Source organism: Leptosomus discolor, chromosome 12 (genome assembly GCF_034619465.1).
Source record: "Leptosomus discolor isolate bLepDis1 chromosome 12, bLepDis1.hap2, whole genome shotgun sequence".
In the NCBI taxonomy this organism is placed as follows: Eukaryota; Metazoa; Chordata; class Aves; order Leptosomiformes; family Leptosomidae; genus Leptosomus; species Leptosomus discolor.
This window is the reverse complement of record NC_141402.1, coordinates 12,557,173-12,578,975: the sequence shown is the minus strand read 5'-3', so window position 1 is coordinate 12,578,975 and position 21,803 is coordinate 12,557,173. Positions and strand designations below refer to the sequence as shown.

Genomic DNA, 21,803 nt, shown 5'->3' with positions numbered 1-21,803 from the left:
TCAGGAAGAGGTAGAGCTACAGCCTATACCAAAAGCTCAAACTGACTACAGCAGCTCCTGACTAGGAAAAGCACAACTACTCTTGCTGCACCACTATCATGTATTTTCTGTAAACAAATGAAATGTAGCTGGCACATTAAAACACTATAGATCTCCTCAAAAGTGCCTTAAGTCCCTTCAAAAATCCTCCTGGTTTAGGGCCTCATGACCTAGACATCAAGAGAGATTTTCTCAAACACCCTCTCCTATCCCTTAGCCTCAAGAGGAGGAAAAAACCCAAGCTGTGTTTCTTTAAATGCACACACAGAGGCTATGTGTGTGATGAACACTGATGCACAACAACACATAAGTTTTAGAAAATTCAGCCTTGTGGAACCACTAATTTATTCTTCCATACCCTCAGACAGTAAGATAAAGTTTTGATTGCTCCTCCTGTAAGAGATTTTTCTTTTAAATGCTCATATGCTTGATGAAGGGTTGGGGGGGGTCTGGTTCAGGCTTGCTGTAAAAAGTGGTCATTACAAAGAGGAGACGTGGGCAAGCATTTGCGCTCTCTGGATCTCTTAGTTTAGATTAAAAAATTTAAAGCTAGATCTGAAAGAGAACAGACTCATCCAAGCTGAACTGACCCTGGCAGTGGTAGTGTGGAGGGGCACCCTTGGCAAGTGTGAGCTGCTTGGGACACTGAGGAGAAAAGCAGCAAAGCAGAAGTTACTGGAGTGGAGCAGGAATAACGGGAGTTGCATGAACACATTTGTGGGAATAAGCATTTGACTTTGGTCTCATTTCACACAGAGAACGTGCCAGAAGATCACTTCACGCTCAGCATCTTTCTCACTAATGTGATGTTTTTTCAGTGTGATACTGCTCTGTATTTGACCATTCCTACTGTCCCCGGTTGTTGTTTTATTTCCTTCTGACCCTGCAGAACAGCACGCAGAAGAGGTGCCCTGCACAGCAGACACGAACACAACCCTACTGAGGGACACCTTTCTGAAAACAATGTCCAGGTCTGTTCCAAAGTCCACTGAAATCAGTGGAAAGACTTTCTTAGAATTCAGTGTGCTGTGGGATCAGGCCTAGATAAAACCTAAGCTCATTTGGAGAAGAACTACGAAAATTTCCATGCTGGGCAGAGATATCTCAGCTAGCTCCAAACAAGCTGCCTAATGAGCCCAAGCTGAGTGCCGCCCTGACACAGCTATAACGTTTCTGTCCCCATATGGGCACATTCAGAGCTAACTTAGGTGTCTCTGCATGACCCTGTATCGCATCATGTAGAGACAGCCTAGCTGCTTTGTTGCTTTCCTTCTGAAATTATAGCAGCAGCCGCAACAGAACAGGCAGTTTACAATTATAGGATTATTTCTTATTAATATTTGCCCCTTTAGGGTTTGGCATCTTCAACAACCATATATGAAAATGGGTTGAAAAGGCTGCATGAAAATTCTCCTTTAGGTCTCAGCTGACCCAAATACACAGTTCTCTTGCTCTGAATTCCCCTATACGGTGCAGGGAGACAAACTGCTCTGTTTTCTCTCTTGCCTTTTTTTTTTTTTTTCCCTTTCGATAATGCTGCATTGCAGGACTGAATTTTCTGATTATCATGCAGTATCTTATTTTGATTGTCCTTTCCTCAAATTAAATGGTTCTGATACTCTGAGGACAATCAGGAAAGATCTGTCTCCAGCTCTGAGGGGGTGGGTAGTGCCTCTGTGTAATAGGTGAGGTTAAAAGCAGCCGTACAATCAGAAAAGTGGTTGCACTTCAGGGCGCTGCAAACGTGACTATATCAGCCAGTGGCACGACAACATGTGACCAAAAAAAGGCGTGACCACAGAAACCCCTACTGTCGATGCAGTGACAGCATGAAAACACCGTTTTCACCAGTTTAGCTTGCCTTGTGTAGGGTGAGGGTAACTAGTGAGGCTGTATTCCCAACAGCAGTGCTGTGCTGATATTGCGTAAGTGTTTCGCCAGTGCAGTTAGCACGGCTTTCAAAGAAACCTCCTTTTGCTCCCTGTTGTGTACTCGTGGACAATTCTGCATAGCCAAATGACACAAAGCTTTAACACTCCTATCAGCCATGACAGAAGAAGTAATATCTACTTTGCTTCCTGTATCATCAACAAAGCTTCAGGTGCAGAAGCTTTACTTTCAGGTACCTTTACCAAGTGAGTGAGTTTCTGAAATTAGCAATTAGAAAATCCTTTTTCTCACTTGCAAGCTTGGACATACTTGATCTACAAGCCATGAAGACAAAAACCAAACAGGAAGACCTAAAATATCATTGGTTTTCACAGACACATTTAGAAGCAGAGTCATGCTGCAAAACTGGCTCTCCCAGCTCCTCAGGAAACCTGCACAAGCATTTAACAACTGCAAGAACATTCAAGGTCAAAGGCAAGCTCTTTTTGGAGATAAGTTGCCTTCTAGCTATAGTGCTAAACTCTGCAAAGTAGGGCCTGTACTGTAGATGAGATGACTGGGAGAACCCTAAATCAAACAGCAAGCTGTATGAACAATGTACATAAATAAGAGCTTTATTGAGCCCTGTGTCTGAAAGTCATACCCAACAGGAGAATTGGAATGGGAAAGCTGGTCGTTGCTCTGCTTCGATGAATTGCTATACGTAAGCACCAAGCCTTCTCTTGTCATTTCAGCAAAGTATAGTTACTCTGGCTTTCAAGACCCCAAAGCAACTGAGGGATAGAAAAGCACACAACCCCACATCGGTATAGAAAAGGAGGAAAAAGCAGCACCGGTTATAATCTACTTCCACTGAAATGCTAGAAGAGCATGAGGAGAACAGTCCTTAACACTGTGGATACTGCCCATGTATCCAAATGATTCCGGCTGAACCTCCTGAAGTCCCATCTCAGCATGTTTCAGGATCAGTAAAAAGGTAAAAGGAATCTGAAAGGTTAGAGCTTGGAGGTCTCCAAAGTGCTGGGCTGATGTCTCACAGCAGCGTAGGGCACCGCTCCTTCTCCAGCTTGAGCCCCGGACTCCACCGAAACAGAGAGTACTGTCCTACCATAACATAAAGCGTAGCTGTAGACAGTGGGAAGCTCTGCAGATAAAAAAACCCAATGACCTGTTTTTGGCATCTGCTTTGTTTAGTTTTCCTATGAAAAGAAATATTGGGCCAGACTGGGAGTTATGCAACCTGCAGTTACTCAGCTGTCGACCGGCTTCCACTGAAAACATCCACAGCAGAGACTTCCCAAGCTACTTAACACCGTGCAGGAACAGAGCCCTGAGATACAACAAATAAAAGAAGGGAATGAGGTTAGTAAATGAGGAGGTAAAGCAACAAATCAAAGAAAATTCACTACACATGAAACGAACAGTAATGAAGCCTCAGAAGAACAGTTTTCCACAACACTGGGAATCTTAGCTGAGATGGGACTGCTGCATGAAGCCCAAGAAGGTAAAAAGGCCCAATTAGTCACTCACAGCATCACTGACATTGTTGTGACATGAAGAACTACTTGGAAAGTCTGATCTGTTATTTGCACAAAAAAAGAATAAGGCTAGCAGAAAAGGATGAAACAGTCTGTCAATTAAGCATATCATTTGTTCAACTTGTCATGGAAAGAGAATGAAATGGAAAATCATGGAAATTAGCTGTGGACCTGCTATTAGAGCATAACCAGAGCCCAGGGTGAGACAGGGAGCAGATTCTTCCTGTTTCTCAAGGAGACGTGAATACTACAACAAAGCCATTTCAACTTGCCTGGAACCTTGCTCTCCCAAAATCCAGGCAAAAAGCAGTCTTATCCTGCTTCAAACCTGAAACATGTATGGTCTTCCCAGCAGCGGCTCCACCAAGTTTTCTGAAGTAACAAATAGTTTATAACGCTGCAGCCTAGGAGTCCTAACATGCAAACAGAAAACTGGCCCCATTTTCCACTCATGCTAATTTACCATCATAGGGGATAATAAGGAAAAGAAATGCACTGCACTTGCACATACTTAAGACAAGTTTGATTGCAGGACTGGGGAAATGCAAAAGCATGGGAAGAGAAAGACACACCGAGCGTAAGGTTCAGAAGCTAAACTGTTCCAGGAAGAAGAAAGTTTAGCCTTTGTCTATGATTAAGTGGTTGATTCTGCAAAGCCGGGCAGGTATCAAGAACTGGTTAATTGAGGGCAAGAGAGAGTTAGAGTACAAAGTGAAAACAGAGCAGTCAAGGGGAGAAAAACAGCTGCCACAAAGTCTGTTTTCCCTTAGGGCTTGTAGTTATCATTTGAAGATAAATATACTTTTCTGTGGAGCTAATTCCCTGGAAGTGCTGGGAATCCACTAATACTGTTGCCTAGTATGTTCAGGAGTTGATGGGTCTGTGTCCGTGTAGTGTCCTTTCAGATTTTGTACTTAACAAAAACCAAAATAACACAGCAGTGATGGAAGCATTGGATGCATGTCTTTACTCATCCCTCATCGCAGATGGCCAGGAGACATCCCAAAGCAAGTGCTAGACTTACCAGGACGTGTGTAACAGCGAAGGGGAATGAAAGGCAGATTCCTATACAAAGAGGGGAAAAACCTGCCACCTTAGGTTTTGCAGCTGTGAACAGCTGAAGGACAACATCAAATTTATTTTATCAAATAATGTGATCTTTGCTGCCTCCAAAGTTTGCTTTTCACGAGGCAGCCACACAGCCTCCTCTGGAACCAAAGCCATACAGATAGCATCAGGTATAATACGCTGGGTATGTTTTATACTGCAGTATATTTTGGGAATCAAAGTACTGTCCATGTTACCCGCATACTACTTTTTCAAAGGCATCATTTCTAAAGTATATGTACACACTTACTAACAACTGATTAAAACTTACTCCAGTTCTACTCTGGATTTCTGATCTATGTATTTGTGTGACTGCACTGTACCAACAGACCCGTTGGGTGAATTCAAGTCTATGGGAAGAGACTAACTGAACAAACCCACGCCGTCCATGCCCTTCGGTGCTTTGGGTGAGACGTCAAGATCCCACAGAAACCTCTGTGTTTCTTCTCACATCACTGTGGCACGCACAGAGAAGGAGGTGCCCAGAAGCAAAGAACATTTAGCATAATGACTCAGATGGGTGGTCAGCAGTTTAAACCAGCCACTCGATGTTACTATAATGAGGATTCAGATTAACAGTTGTTCTGCATGCACAGAAATCCCCCCCATCCCCAGGAAATCACTTAAAAATAAACTCAACAAAAATCAAATCATCTGTTTGAGAAGGAGGAGGTTATGGCTTGGAAAATGCACATAATGGGTGGAGCAAAAATGCCTATGGGTGAGTAAAAAATATTTCTCATAGCAAGAGGATCAGGGAGCCTCTGAGCTTTATCTCAGGGATGACATAGCATAAATAAAACTCCAGAGCCAAATTCAGACCTGTAAAAAATAGCTGCAGTTCTGCTGAATCCAACAGGAGTAGAATCCTCTTATGATAACTCTGAGCTTAGGCCAGTATGTATTATACACATTTTGAGCCACGGAAGTCTTGCTTGAAAATGAATGAAATGTTATTTCCATGATGGTTAGCAGAATTACATCATATGCCACTTACCAGGCAACAAATAGACAAACAATACTGTCTATTAAATCAATTAAAGAATTCTCATCCAGCATTAATACATTCTGATGCACACAGGAGCAACCTTGACCTTTCAACTACTACATCATTAGCTTCCTGAATCTCATAACCAGAACTAATTCATTAAAACATACTCTCAGAAATATGCCTGCCCCATAAACCCCTTAATTACTATACTATTTAAGTATAGGCTTTAAGCTTAGGATATCTCAACATCTATATATGCATTAGATCTATCAAGATGTAACCTTTTTGCCAGGCCCTGAATTCTTCAATTCTGCTCAGATTTCTCACCTCTCCTGTTACCTGTGTGCTCCAGGTCTAGGTATTTGTAGTCCTGATCATAAGAATAATGCTTAAACTGTTATTATACGCTGAAACATTTTAATTTTAAAAATCCATATCTGCATATGCAAATAAAGGAGCTGATCATTCTGACTGGCTATTAACAGCACTTTCATTCAATCAGGCTGTGTTAAATTTGGTATTCAGTCATAGTGAAGGTCACAGAGCTGGTATTAGACCATCAGACACAACAACAAGATTTGTGGCATCTTATTTCAGGTTAGAATGAGTAGGCCCTAGTTTTGTTTAAGTTCCATAATCTTTTGAAAAAAACAAACAGCCCTTAAGGCATATGGGTATTAGTAGACCACAGCTAAAGGTTGAACTGAGGTCTGAGGATACAGAACTACCAGAGGGGTTAGAACTGCAGTAGCTGTAAAGAAAGATGGCTGTGGGGTCGTCTGAAGAGAGGCACGCAGAGGACCCAGAATCAAAACAGGAGAAGAAAAATATATTTGCAGCAGTAGCAGACAGTTACAGCAATGGGGAGGAAGAAATTAAGGACGATATGAATGGTACCGCTGTTCTAAAGACGTGTAAAATTAAGTGGAGAGAAACTAAGCATCTCCAACTGGATCTGCACCTGGAAAACAAGTGGAAGAGAAATAGAAACTGTAAAGAAAGCGACAGCTGGAGAGATGATATCAGAGGATGGAGGTCAAGCCTCTGTGAGAACCAGCAATTTGAGAAAGTGAGAAATGAAAGAGTCAGAAATAGCTAAGACCTCTTTAGAAGTACAGTGAAGGTATGTCAATATCTTCACTATTTCATTGATCGTCTGCTAGTTATTCCTCAAGCTACAGTTACAGAACTTTATCTGTATTTAAAATTTGATTTACATCTAACACTTAAATCACAGAAATTCAGTAATCATGTCCTTTATTCCAGCCCAGTGCATTTATGATCTCACTTCCAGTGTTCCCTCCTACAGATTGCTGAGATCTCCTCTCACGACTCCAGGAAGGCTCTAAGAAAGCATTCCTCCTTTGCCTGCTAATGTGGTTGCTCTCCTGTTGCTATTCAAGCCACAAACAAGCCTAAGTTCCTTTAGGCTGCTTAAGCCTCAGAGTCCCCTCAGTAAAGCAGCCTTTGAACCAGAGTCCTAAACTATCTTCATGCTACTCTGTAATGTTTATTTTCACCTACTGAGAACCCCAGTCTTTGCATTCTAGTCTGTTGAGTCTCAGTTTTACTCATCAATTTTGTTTCTGCTGCCCCTTTTCATACTAAATTTTCCAGACATGGCTCTTAATTTCACCGTCTAGTTGTTCCTACAATGTGGCTGCAGCATTCAGTACTATCTCCACAGTTCTCTGAGGCATTAAGTTTTTCTTCCCACTCCTATAGATTTTTTTGATTTTTTTTTTTTTATGACATTTATTTGATGACTGACACAAGTTTATTCATTACTGAACACAGTAGCCATGACAGCTAGCCAATCTCTCTCCTCATATCTGCACTGGGGTTCAGGTTAGACATTAAGAGATGAATTAAATCACTAGAAGTGTAACGTAGCATTGGAAGAAGCTGTCCAGAGAGGCTGATGAATCTCAATCCCTTAAGGTTTTCAAAGCCAAGCTAGACAAAGCCATGGCTGACCCATGTCAATGGCAGTCCTTGTTTGAGTAGGAGGATGGTCTACTTAAACCCTCAGAGCTCCCTTCCTTATTTCTATGATTCTACACATTTGTCCAGTATTTCACTCCTGTACTCTGTAACAATTTGGCTATCTTGGATTTCTCCGTCCTTGATATCTCCTCTCTTCCTCAAGCAGTATGTCATCAGCTCCAGTCTTGACATTTGAGAGTCCAAACACTGGTTCAATTTGTATTGTGATGCACCTGCAGCCAAACAGATGCAGAGAGACATGGCATCATTGGTATCTGCCAAAAAGCTGGTGACAGGTTGCCACGTGGCAGCGTGGCTCAATCAACTATATGTCCTCTTGGTATGCAAGCAGCTGTTACCCAGGACGGAGCAGAGACGATGTCCTCAGTCGCTGGTAGTTGGTATGGCACTCTCCTCAACACCAAGGTAAAGCAGTTTTCAGCAGTGCTTTTACCTAAAAGTGTTCTCACCACTATCTCACCACTGCTCAGCCATACAGGGGGGCAAGAACACCTTTCCTCTCAAAAAATGAAGACTTTAAGGTTAACAGATCTTTAAGGGGGCTTTACTGTTATTGGCAGTATTTAGATATGTTTCTACCTGTTGCTGGACTTCCATGTCGGTCCCTGTGAAATACATCGTTTTGTTCTGCTAGGCCACTGGGCAGGGCCCAGATGCCTTGTCCCTTAGATCAGGGATGTTCTGGTACTGCAGAGCAATCAAATCTACAATTTGCACCGCACTGCTTCCCAGAAGGGGTTTGGTACTCTCAGGTATCCCCAGAAGACTACTCCCTAATCCAAGTTCTTCTGTGGCTGCTGAACTCACAACTTACACCCCTATATGAAAAGAAATGGAAAGCACAACCCCAGATGACTGAGAACAGCTGTGTGCCACTGTCCTGTGTCCAACAATCTTACCCATTTGTTCTTAAGTAAATGTTATTATTTTCTGGATTTGATAAATCAGGGATTGATTTAAGAGGTGGAAATGAGGATAAAATGAATCCGTAATACCTAGAGGATAATATGCACTGTCTTACTGTGTGCATCCTTCCTTTCTGCTTTGAAAGTGCTGCAGTGGACGGTGAGGGACAACAGGAGGTTAGCAAAGGACAGAAGGGATTTAGGAAGGAAATTCAGGGACAGCTGAGGGAGCAGGAGTGAAGAGAGGAAATTCATCAAAGAAAACCGATAAGAACATTAGACTGAGGGGATTTATTTCAGGGTATTAGGAAGGAAATATAAGAAGAAAAATCTCTAAAAAATAACTTTATGCTAAGGTATTTCACAGCTGGAGGAAATTATTCTGCCTGTATTGACAGCAAGTTCTTTCTGCTGGACCAACTCCACACACGAATCTAGATATGCACACCAGATTTTTGCCCATGGAGCAATAGTAAATTCCAGTCTCTTACAAAGATCCACGGTGACAGGTTTCTGACAGTGTGACTGGACTTCCAGAACACCGAAAAATGTAATCAATTAGCAGTTCTTATAGGACAATTATATGTATGTCGCACGACTGTTGAAAATCTGCTTCAGGTACAAGGGAGAAAACTAATAACGTAATCCCTATCTCCTCGTACATTTGTGTACGTTTGTTATGGCAGGTTTTGCGTATTCTGGTGACTCCTCTTCATTTTAGATCCTCCAGCCTTGGATAATCAGTTACACAGGGCTGTACAGAAGGGTTCCACAAGCTATTAGGAACTGGAGGAATAAGCAAAAATACATACCCCATTAAAAGACAGTAGCATTCTTTATGAACAGACTTGAGATGAAACTATGTGTTCCTGTCTTGTTTATACATGTTGCTATTACTTATCTCCTGTAGTTAGGCCTGCATCTGAGAGATACAGATGATAAAGAACATTTATGTCTCCTGGATCAACAGGAAACCTAAAAGTGGAAAAAACTAATGAGCTGCACTGTTGTGTTACACCTTGCACCAGTGACATTTCCTCACCGCTTTCCCACCGAACGTACAGAAGAGGAGGTACTTGTTGGGAGAGCTGCATGCAATGTAAGAATGTTTCTGCCTGTGGTATATGCCAGGAACAGGGACAAGTTTCTTAGGCCAGATCCTCCTTCTTGAGTGTTGACAGCTGCTCACTCCTGCCTTACCAAAATGTTCTAAAACAAGACTTTGCATGTGTTAATTTTGGCATAATCTGGAGCATCAGTCCCAAACTTCCAGAAAGGGCAATGATTTTTGTTGCATGAGTTTTCACTGAGCATTCTTGAAAAATCCAGCCTACACCCCAGAATTTCTTGCTGCTTTCAAAAGTCCCCATTCCCACCAGGGGCAATGTGTGATAACATAACGGAGATATTGCTGCGCCATCATTACATGCTGAGACTGCCATGCATGCAGAAGTTCAAGATTCAACTCAATCTCTCCTTCCCTATGTTTTGTAGAGAATTAAGGTAACATCTCCATTATCACTCACAGCTGCCTCCCCATGCGGCTGCAGATCATATCATATCATACTACACCGCAAGGTTCAAGAACACCAGGTGTTCTGACAAAGCAGAGATTCTTTCCCCCCCATCAGAGCAAAATCAACCATGCCACAACTGCAATGTTGTCTCTGTGGCAGCTGGACCACTAGAGCATGGGCTTGAGCTCTCTTAGTATCAGCACACCTGAAAGATTCTCTTGAAGTTGGACAAAAAACACCATTTTGAACTCAAACTCTAGAGTCTCCTCTATGTGTGGCATGTGCATCCACGGAAGAACAGCAGGGGAATGCAAACTGGTTTATTGCAACAGGAGTGCTCTTCATGAACAGACCAGCATATTAAATACATGCTAACAGTGGATTTGGCACCTCAGGATGCCAGGAGGCAAGGCCACAAGTTCAAAGATACCACCTGGTAAAAGAGGAAATGCCCAAATACCTAAAAATTTACCAGCAGAGAGATCAACATGCTCTAACAGCAGCAAAACAAACCCATGGCATATTGTATCCAGCTCCATCTGACAGCTCTGGAACTAACAGTGAATTGCACTGGGATTGAGCCTTCCCAGATTTTTCCTAAATTTGTGCCAACTACTTAATAGCACGAACTGCAGGGACAGACTGAGGCCTGGTTTACACTTAACAAATGATCAGCAAAATGTTCGTGCTGGATAGAAGAATGGAAAACAAACCAAAAGAGCCCGCATCTCCTAACTGACAGTGCAATGCCAGTCCTTGGCTCTCAGTTGCACTAGTTAAATGCCCATTAGGTGACACATTTTGTCTGAGCTGGGAAACTCATAAGCTATATGGGGCTAAGAAATAACTTCTTAACAGAAAGGCAGTGCTGGTGTACAAGGCATCACCCTGTCGTTTCAGCAAAAATTTAAGATAATCTTTGAACAAAGTCTTTGCTCAATGGCTTGTCTGCTATATACAGGGATGGATCTCTATATTGATGTTTGTGGTGCTTATTCTACATGATAGATGCCGGGTCAAATACCTGAGCCAATTCTGGTCTCAGTCCATCTACTTAAGGATTGATGTTACATTACTGCTAGAGCCCTTCTGAGGTAATACTGGTTCTCTTTCCAGAAGCAAAGAAAAAAGAATTAAAAGGTTTCCAGACAAGATTCCGGAATGTGAAACACAAGGAAAAAAAAGAGTTTAAGACAGAAAAGAAAACATACAACAACCTAAACTGCACTGCACTTGCCAAGTTACCCTTGGTCCTCAGTGAAATCACCCTGCAAAGCATATGTTGTGTTGCAGCACTGAGATCCCAGCACCTTCCTCCTCCTAAACTGTTTACAAGCTTTTGCAATGACTCTGAGCAAACACTGGCATGGCAGAATCATGATAACAGAATACATTCTGGCACCACGCACACTCATTCAATTCCAGCCCGTGCAGTGGGGTGAGGAACGATTTGCAAAATCCTGTACTGTTGCTCTGGTGCTTATAGATCGGGGTTTCAAATGGTTCGGTCAATATTGCATTCACACCGCTGACTGCATCTGAGTTTCACTCTGAGTTTTGCTCTCAGTCCAAGAAGAAACTGTGTGAGCAAATAAAATTATTTTTTATAAGGCACTGTATAAATTAAAAATCTCTCTGTAGTTCAGATCAGAAAACATTTCCCCTAACTCCTTTTTTGCTTAAAAGATTTGGGAATTGGTTTTATCCATAATCTAAAATGCATTTCCTGTCTGTAAATGTGGCCAATTCTACCTATGGCTCATCCAGAACCCAGTCTCCTGTGGCATCCTCTACTCTCTGCAGACTGGGACAGGTTTCATCCTGCACCTCTTCATACTGATTAACAACATAACAAAGCTAGTTGAAGTGCTAGTAGAAAAAGTCAATTAACAGAGGTTTTAGCTTAATTCAAACCAAAATCCAATGCTTTTTAGCATTTTTCATCAACCTTCAGTGAATCAGGGGAAAAGAAAAAAAAGTTTTGAATGCACCAAAGAGCCTACAGCTCCAGGTGACTCTGCTGCTCTGGTGTCCAGCCAGCCAGAAATTACTACGGGATCTGACCAGGGGTTACCAGCTCTGGATACCAGTCTCACGATTTTCACACTCCACACCCCAACTGCACAAGACTGAGCCTGGAAGCTAGCCTTCACCTGGGGTTCCCCTTGCCTTTCAGGGCAAATCCTACTGGTTGTCCTTCCCAGGAAACCGAGCATCAAGCCTGACCACAGCTGGTGCTTTCTGCCCCTCCCCCACGTAGCCATGCTTTGTAGGGTCACATCTCTCTCGCTGGGGACACTGCTGCCCCACAGCTGCGGGCTCTTGGAGCCTGTCTCAAGACTTCCTACATCTTGGCTTGGTAACCCAGGGCTCAGAGGTGGTGGGAATCCCTGCAGAGGCAGGACTTCCAGAGTCTCAGCTTTGGAGATGGCAAGCAGGACTCCTTGACAGCCTGCTATGAATCCAGAGAGAGTTCAAAAGAAACGTAGTCTTTGATATATTGGGAGTTCACTGAGCCAAAGTTATTTCAGAGAAAACACTTTTGTGAATCAGCATCTTTTGATAAAAATAAATTTTGGCAAAGGAAGAGGAGAATTCCCAGAAGCTTCAGTAGAGAAAGCAACATGAAGTCAAACTATGGGCTGTCTCACCCCACGTGCAAGCATGGCACAATTACAGTGGAAACAGTTAAAGAGAAAGCTGAACAGAAAGGGGTTTTATAGGCTAATTATCGGCAGCAGCTTCACAGGTGGATGAGGACTGGATGGCAGAGCACATCTAGACATCTCATCTCTGGGAGCAGTTACTTCCCTATCCAGGCATTATGGTTATGATCAAGTGAAATGAACAGAAAAAAAGAATTCCTTGATTTCAGCTAGTTCAGTCCGGGGCTCATGAGGGACATTTCCTGCTCTATGACCAAGGCAGCGCCCGAGCATGGCAGACTATCTCTGTCTATGTCTTTGCACACACGGGGCTGTGGGTAGAACATGTGTGGCACAACAGAGGTTTGAGCCAGACTGCTATCATACAAGTCTGAGGAATTAAGAGTAGGGTGCAAAAACCAAGGCCAATTATTTTTAAAGCTTGCCCAAATGCATCTGTTGATCATACTGACTTTAAAAAGCAAAAGGCACTGTGCATACTTGACAGGTTTGTTCCTCTGACAGGTACATCGTGTGCTCGTGATTCCTGTTTAACTTCCTTCTTTAAGAATACCACAAACTGTGTTCCTTGTGGGTGTGGTGGAAAGTGGGGGCGGAGAGTGATTCTTCTCTGAAAGAAAATACAATTACCCAACTTCTTTCACTGCTCAGATGACAGGTGAGCAGGCTTTCAGTGCTCCCCACCAGCTCCAGTTTAAAACAAACCACTCTGCATTACACATTCAGTAACAGATCCCTACTCCCAAACTCCCTATAGCAGAAGGGAGCCGGGGAAAAAAAAAGCGCCTTTTATTTTCCCTGTGTTTTTCATATTGCAAGGTGCTTTTTTATCTCTTTGAACTCAGAAGAGAGACTCACATACATGCAGCTGTGCTGTGCTAACTGGGTTGCTACTGGAATACGAACTAGGGTCACAGAGGCGGGGGGTAAGTGTGTTTGTGCACTCATGCTCTTTGATGAGTGCCAATCATTCCTGCAATTTATTGACCACCTACACACTGTCAAACATACACACAGACACGCTCATGCTTCTAATCTGCTGTCTTCCAGTGCTAAAAGTAGACAAGCGTGTGGTAACTCTCCAGGTTAAAGATAAACCACCATGAGGGTGAGAGTGTGTGTTTTTAACAAGCACATGCAGCAAATGCGCAAGGGACAACCCATGTAAGCGTGAACATGCTCATTTGTACACTGCAACCTGCATATTCAATGGCAAGTAAAAATACAACTATCAGAGAGTACAGACATGTTTTGGGGAGATTTAATTTCCTTTCATCTTTATTTGCCATGAATATGGTTATTCTCTTCTTGCAGCAATACGACAATGAATCAGGAGAATAACAGATGAACACCAGCAAGTTAGCACAGTGTTTCTTAATCAGGGAGTCCTGGAAAGTTTGATGCATGCTTTAAAACCTTTTCTTTGGGACTTCTGTTTAAGAAATGGAAATACTTTCCTTCCTATTTGCCACGTTTAATATGACCATCACCAAAACCTCGTGTGCCAGTATCCTAGATTTATCTAAACACGTTTCACTGCTGAAATCATACCGTCTCACTTTCTTTGTTTATTTGTACCCAATGGCAGGGGTAGTCAGTGGGATTCAGCAGGAGCTTAACACCATTTCCACCACAATCAATAGTAAAACTCCTAAGTGCTGCAGCTGGAAAACAGTTAGGCTACTATCGAATACATGAAGAAAAAATTCTGATTTGGTGAAACACAGGTTTGGTGTTGGTGAGTTTGGCTTCGCTAATGTCGGGGAAACTGCCCTTGTAAAGATCAAAGCTGAATTTGAACCAAGATACACAATTCACTCCGTTTCTGTCTCTGTCTCAGAATTAGCTTCTCCGTTACACTGTTCTGATATTCTGGTAATGATTTCTGTAGACCAGGCCTCCAGTCAGCAGCTGAGGACAGCTAGGTCAGCCAATATCACAGTCTTTCGTTTGAAAAGTCTGAAAATGAGGTATTCCAAAGTGAAGATGCTGCTCTCAAGTATCCCCTTCTTCAACTTTACTTGGGGAAGCCTAAATTTCTGCTTCTGCAGACACCTTGCACAAGCATCTCTCTCTATGTTCTAGGTGCAGATAAGTGACTTTTTACAGATTTCAAGTGTGTGATTAGAAACCCACACCTCCATGGGTTTTAAGGCCAGAGACACTGGTGCATTGAGCTAGTCAGAGCATAGCATGGATCAGGAAACCATCTTCAGCTACTTCCTGCTGCAAGTCCAGCAGCCAAAGCTGAACTAGGATCTAGAAAAAACACACAGCACTTTAAGATGAATCATAAGGTCATAGAATGATTTAGGTTGGAAGGGACCTTGAAGACCATCTTGTCCAACCCCCCCTGCCATGGGCAGGGACACCTCCCACCAGACCAGGTTGCTCCAAGCCCCATCCAGCCTGGCCTTGAGCACTGCCAGGGAGGGGGCAGCCACAGCTTCTCTGGGCAACCTGTTTAATAAGAAGTTTAATAGTCTTTCAGGGGAAAACCACGAGAGCTTCGAGTGGCTTGTTCCAATCAGTAACTTCATCTAGTGGTCAAATAGGCCTAGTATTTCTACATTTAATCTGTCTACCTACAGCTTACAACTATTAGTTTTCAATAAGCTTTTTGCCCCAAAGACTGTAACATCCTCTATTATCAAATGCCTATTCTCCTTATCAGCATTTACAGACCATAATTGTTATGTCTTAACCTTCTTTTTATTTAAACTAGGTAGATTGAGTCCTTTGAGTCTCTCATAAAACATGAGCTCTGATTGTTTACTTTCTTGGGTACTTTCTTAATTGTGCCCAATTTCTAAGCTTTTTCCTTGAAGAACAGGCACCTCAACCAGACATGCTGCATTTCAGCAGTTTTTGCAACAAAGCAACGACAGTTATTACATGACTTTCTGTAGCAAAAAGGGAAAAGACAGAAAAAAAAAAGAAATCACAGAATGGGGGAGAAAAGAAGAATGAAAGGGGTTAAAAAGAGGTAAAACAACAACTGACAGAAAATGGAGAAGGAAGGAAAGACTCAAAGCAGGACAAGGTAGTAAAGAAAGAAGTAGCTATTGAAACAGAAGCTCAGAAAGAAGGAAGAGATGACGAAAAGACTGTGCAAAGCAGTGCCTATTACAAGTATGCTTCCACAAGCTACCTCGGCAGTTCCAAGAAGCTGACACTCGATCCTGCTACCTGCCCATCCGCTCAATTATTTCAGCAATCAGTGATCTCCAACAGCAATAGCTGCATGATCCTCCCTGCTTAAGAACACACACTACACCTTTGCAGAATTTTTGGGAAGCAGAGCTCATTAGCATCACAAGGCACTAAAACAAGAAACCCACCACCCATGTTTCAATTGAGCTCTGTGTGAGAAATGTGGGCAGGACTGTGTCTCTTCCCATCCCCCAGCCTGGAAATACCTGCCTCGCTGCAAGGCCAGCACTGGAGGACTGGGTCAGAAGGAACAAAAGGCACACACACACAAAGCACACATACGGAGCTCTGGGCTCCAGTCATCAAGCCTGGGACATCTGTGGCTTTCTCAGGATGCCTGCGTTTTCACACAATTAGTCCGAGGCCAGCTGTTCCCTTCTCGCTCTTCACCCTGTATGCTCCCACTGCTTCTACTACCCCTGGCTGTCCAAAGAGTATTTCATCTGGGGCATCACCAAAAGAGTAGGGTTTTTTGTTGTTTATTCTTTGAAAGGAGGGAGTGGCAGAGAACTGGTGAGGTGGTAAAGAGGAAAGGACTCTCCTGAGTATGTCCAATGAGACACCTCAACATTTCCAAACAAGCTTTTGCCACATCAGAGGAAAGATTTGCTTTAACCTTCATATTCTGAAGTTATAAACTCCAAACACTTGTGCTGGTACTGAAAACACAACCACTAGTTGTGAACCTGCCTGTTCAGGAAAGCTTAGTGCTTTATGGACACAGTCAGCTTTTGTATTCTGGGCCCCATTTCCCTCTCAGCGATCCAGAAGCAATTCAGGGAAATCAATAAACCCTATTTCAATCTCAAGACACTCTCTATAAGACACTCTTTTCTGAAATCTTTCTGCCAAGTTGTGCTATAGCACGCTGGCGATACTGTGGGAGGCAGGTCTCCACATCAGCTGGGGCTACCACAGCACGGCTGGAGAAACCCAGCTGAAGCTTTTACCAGTTGTGCGACAGCAGAAGCAAGAACAGAACCAGCCCTTCTGTTCTCATCTATGAAACTACATTTGTAGCTTTGCCCCCAGACCAGGCTCCCAACCAGGCCTCAGCTGGAGCTGGGAAAGGAACACTGCTCCCCAGGCTGCATTTAGCGAGTAAGGGCATGACAAAGCAAAGGGCTCACATGTGCACTGAGCAGCCCTGTCCTTTGACAGGGCAGCAAGCACTTGGATGATACATTCACTGCAGCTTGTGCTGCAGCGTGCCTGCCCATGTAGCATCTCCATAGCAGCAGTTCTGCTAATTGAGACCAGCTGCTTCAATTCCAAGTTCTTCTCTCCAGAAATATCGATACTACGACGTTATGATTAGAAAGCACTTTAGCAAATGCCTCTCAATTCTGCACAGCTCAGATGAAGAGCAGCTGCAGAAAGAAGGGACAGTTCCCTGAACATACAGAATAAAACACTGCGAAAACACTGGAGAAATGAAGGCTATAAGAAGCAAGTCAAAATAGAATAATGATGACAAAGAAAGCAGCCGGCTGTATATGCTTGTGCCTGTCATTTTAGATGTTGAAAGGACCGCGAGCAGACTTCTTCCTTATGCTCTAGGATAAATGGCCACAGCACTGCAGTGTTACAGCTTCATGCAGCAGGTGTTCATATTTGTCAGATCCAGTTTTTCTGTCCAAAGATGGATTAAAGCAAAATCCATCAATCTGGGCCTGGCTTAGGAGAGTAGCTGTGGTCTTGAATCATTTGGCTCCAGGGACTGTTCTGCACGGCCCACTGGCAAAGAGAGTCACTGGAACCAATGAGCTAGTGGGAAGATTTGCAAAGTAGGAATGCCACCACACCACCACGACTTGGCTTCACTGTTGGCTCTTTCCCTGTGGCTGCTGACTCTACGCAGCAAGCTGTCAGCTGGATGCTTCGCAATGGTCACACTGGGATTGCCAAAAGCTGCAAGCACTTTTCCCCTTCGGCCAGGCTGGATTAAGCTGGCTAACAGTACAGTCAATTCCAAATTCACTTAGAAGTCTCAGGCCCTGTCTGTGACCATCAGGCTCAGGGCATTCCTGAAAAGACATCTGCTTACTGAGTTTATGCAAGAACTGGGAAAACCACTTCAATCCCATCTGTTGTTCCAACCTCCTGAGCACAGAGAACAGAGTCCTTGAAAGAGAAAATCTCACCAAGAATGGTCCGAAAATGCAAATCACGATACAACACGCTGTTTCCGCCTGAGAAGGATGCGGTACAGCCTTACAGAAAACACGGCACGCTTCAGCATGCGGCTGTGTAAACAAGGGCCTAACACACCGTTTCACTACTCAGATTTCATACTACAACCGAGGTAATGGAACACAACTAAAGCAGAGAGATCACTTTGCTATGCTAAGTGATTTGCCTCCTACTCTGAAAGTCAATGAGGTAAATAAAATGTTTTATACAGATACCAGACAGTGTCTCTCAGCAAACAAAATGCTCCTGTTTTTAAAAATATTCCTACTATGTTACTCTGGAAAATATTCAAAGTGTTTTGAGTCTCATTCGGATTCTGCCATTTACACACATTTTTTTGTTTTTGTTGCATTCCGTTTATCCACTGAATCTCCCCTTTAAGTTGCATTTTTCTTACCTATTTCACTTACTAACTTTTGGTCTGTATTAGAAGACTGTTTGAATCCACAGTACTGCAGGAGAAGGAATACTTCAATGAAATTCCAGAAAGGTGAGTCTGAACACATTACAACTGAATATAAACTTTAAGAATCCTTCTCTGAAAAAAAAACAAACTTACATTGTATGTGTAACATTCACTGACTGCATATTCCTTTAATCTCTGTTTTCCTTCTGCTGCTACTAAGGTTGCTATACTTACTTGTGCCGGAAAACAGCTGAGACACAGAAGTACATACAAGAAACAGCAGTGAAAAGATAATATGCTCCACATGCTTATAGGGACTTTACGCCAATGAAGTGCTCTATGCTGCACACAGACCTGTCAGTGTCGTTTGCAGGTGATAGCTTGATGGAATTCTGTTGATTGCAGTGCAGTTGTGTTCCCTTCCATTAAGCTGAATTTAGCCCTTCTAGTCACCAAATCACATGAATACACTTTTATGCATATATTTATTTTATTTTTAGGTTTCCAAGATTAATCAATGACACTCGTGCAAGGAAATGGATATCAGAAGGCTAGGTAAAAAATGAATTAAGCTCTTCTGAACACTGCAGTCATTGGGACCACCAGGACACACTTTGATGGTTTCCAATGGCACAGCTCTGTGGATAGTTAACAGAATTACAACAGCTTTTAACAGTCATGGACTTTGGCACACCAGATCACGATGAACCCATGCAGCAGAGCAAGCAGTAGGAGTATTCAAACAACAGACTCGCCAGCCTCTCTTCAGTCTCTCTCTACTGACATTTGCACACCTCCATCTGCAATGTACCGCAGCTGCTATGCACTGCTGCAGCGGTGGAAGTCGGATGCCCAACCCACATCTGCCCCAGCAGAGAAGCAACAACTCTGCAGCTTTGTTCACAAAGCACAGGCATACTCCCATTTAACTCCAGCTGCCCTAGCCTCCCCCATAACTAAATTATTGTTATTATGCTCCGCATAATCCTGGTACTGACAGGGATGTTTGTTATACATAATTAAAGATATTAATTTTGCATGGAACAGAAGACACAGAGCTGAGAAATTATTTTTTAAAAAAATCTCCCATTAGAAAATTACCTTCATTAGCACCGACTCGCTGAGCTTCTCTCTGTTGACAATTTTTATCGCGACCTTCTGACACGTGACACAGTGAACCCCCAACTTCACAAGCCCTGCAAGGAGAAACAGAGCAAAACAGAAAGGAAGAATTTGTTAGAGATCGTCGCTGTTGAGATTTTGGCTATTAGTATGCCACCCAGCAGCTGGCAACCTGTATGCAAACAAATTTCTGATCATCCCTCCTCCAGCCAGGTAAGGTCTCATGAGTAATGAAGACCCTGTGGCCCACATTGCGACCCTTTAGCAATGAAGCCGCCACCGTCCTTAATGCTGTTGCAGTTTCTGCCATTAAAGCTGTGTTTTTGTTGAAATGCTGTACTCCAGCTCTCACCACTCAAAGTGCATTCTACCAGTGAGAAGTAAACTTCTGCCAATTTAACCGTGCTAGGCGAAGGGCTTTTGCCTATATCTGACATCAACAAAAGCTCAGAAAGCAACAAAACTAGATGCTTAAATGTCTGCAGTATAGATACGGCCTCTATGTTTTTCTAGCTCCTTCCAAAGCTTTCACGATCACAATAAAAAGGTACTTCATTATGTTTTCCCTTACGGTTTGAATTTACCCTGTTTTATGAAGTTAACACTGTGATGAATGCCGTTGTGGCATGGAGGAACATCAACATATGCTGACACAATTTTAAGTTCTTCTTATTTGTTATTATTTACTACACCCTTGTTCTCAAATAACTCAGAGTGCTGTTAAACGATTATATTGGCAAAAGGATACAGATATCCCTGACATGATCAGGATGTCTGAGCTATTACCAAAATATGGGACAAAACTCCAAGAATTAAAAGAAAGAGGTAAGTAACATACATGAAGCATTAACTTCTGCAAAGTTTTGATCTAAATCTGCTGACTTGCATGAAAGTACATTGAAGTATCTCCCACAAGCGAGTTTAAGACTGTCCCGAGCTCTCAACTCTATCGTCATTGAGAAAATTTGTACCTGGAAAAATTGTACTTTGTAGGTCTATTCAAGTGAGATCTTGTTTGCTTCAGCTTTTACTCCTATCAAACGTGCACATGCAGCACACCACCTGACAGGCTGGATCCCATCCCACTCCACACACAGTGTGCCAAATTGTCATTTAGTTTAATTCAGTTATAACTCAAGTAAGAAGAAATGGCACCTCCCCAGTGCCACTGAGCCCTGCTGGGCTTCGCAGAGCATTGACGAGCAATGACATCGCACGTAAGAAAAAGCCCAGCTCAGCTCCCAGCTGGGGTTGCAGTTAAGATCCCGCCCCCACCCCCTGATGCAGAGCACAAAGCCATACGTGTTGCTTTATCTGCAAATCGAACACAGCAGTGAAACAATGAACACTTTAGTGAGGGAGGAATATACAGACTATTGCTTTACTACAAACTGTCCTCAGTGAAGTGAACCAGAGTTTCATCAGGGACTCCAGCAATCTCCTGCAGATACTTGTCCATATTTTTTCCTACACAGTTAATCATAAATTTGAAACCATTAATCACTGGTTATTATGCTGAGCAATAAACTCCCAACTCACTTCCAGTCACATCTCTTTTACGGCGTGTTCAAGTGTTCTGGATATTTCTAGTCACATAATTTCTCAGTCTCATCTGGTTAAGTGCTGACATCCTTACTTTTAGCCATGACATAATCAAGTCACAAAAATTAAGAGCACAGCACACTGACAAATCCATTTGAATCTGTGGATAGCGATAGCCTGTCCTCTGCCTGAAGTGGCTGAGAAGCACAGCTGGGGAAGGATGCTGTGGTATCCAGCCACTCCTCACTCTTATGACTGAATTTTGTCTGGTCAGTAAATTTACAATATTACCCATGGCGCTACTGGCTCTACATTCACCTTCACGGCAGCTGCAGCCTTACGTACGCTTTTCTCTTTGGCTTTGTTCTGTGTTTGGATAGTGGCTACTTAGCTCCTGAAAGTGCGTGGTTTCAGTCTGTGCTGACTGCTTCCCTCCTGCTTCCAGCATAAATTACAGCTCTGCACTATTACAGCACAATCACATCACTCTTTACATTGCTCTTACACTTCTAAATCTTAGCAGAACCTCTAGCCTAGTCCTCTTCACCTGGACTCCAGGATCTGTGGCACAGTGCTGTACTGTAACATGCTGAAGACCAATTATTTTCAGAGGTCAATAAAAGTGACAAACAACAGTTCTCTGAAACTGGTCCTTCACCCCGAAGAA

The 21,803-nt window shown here is 43.0% G+C and overlaps 1 protein-coding gene across 1 annotated transcript in view; it reads right to left on the bottom strand.

Moving 5' to 3' along the window:
* BRSK2 (BR serine/threonine kinase 2) overlaps positions 1–21,803 on the bottom strand; it is a 313,310-nt gene that overhangs the window by 136,868 nt on the left and 154,639 nt on the right. Inside the window, exon 2 of the mRNA XM_086472059.1 lies at positions 19,574–19,668. Coding sequence (XP_086328185.1) covers positions 19,574–19,668 — 95 coding nt within the window. The remainder of the gene's footprint in view (positions 1–19,573; positions 19,669–21,803) is intronic.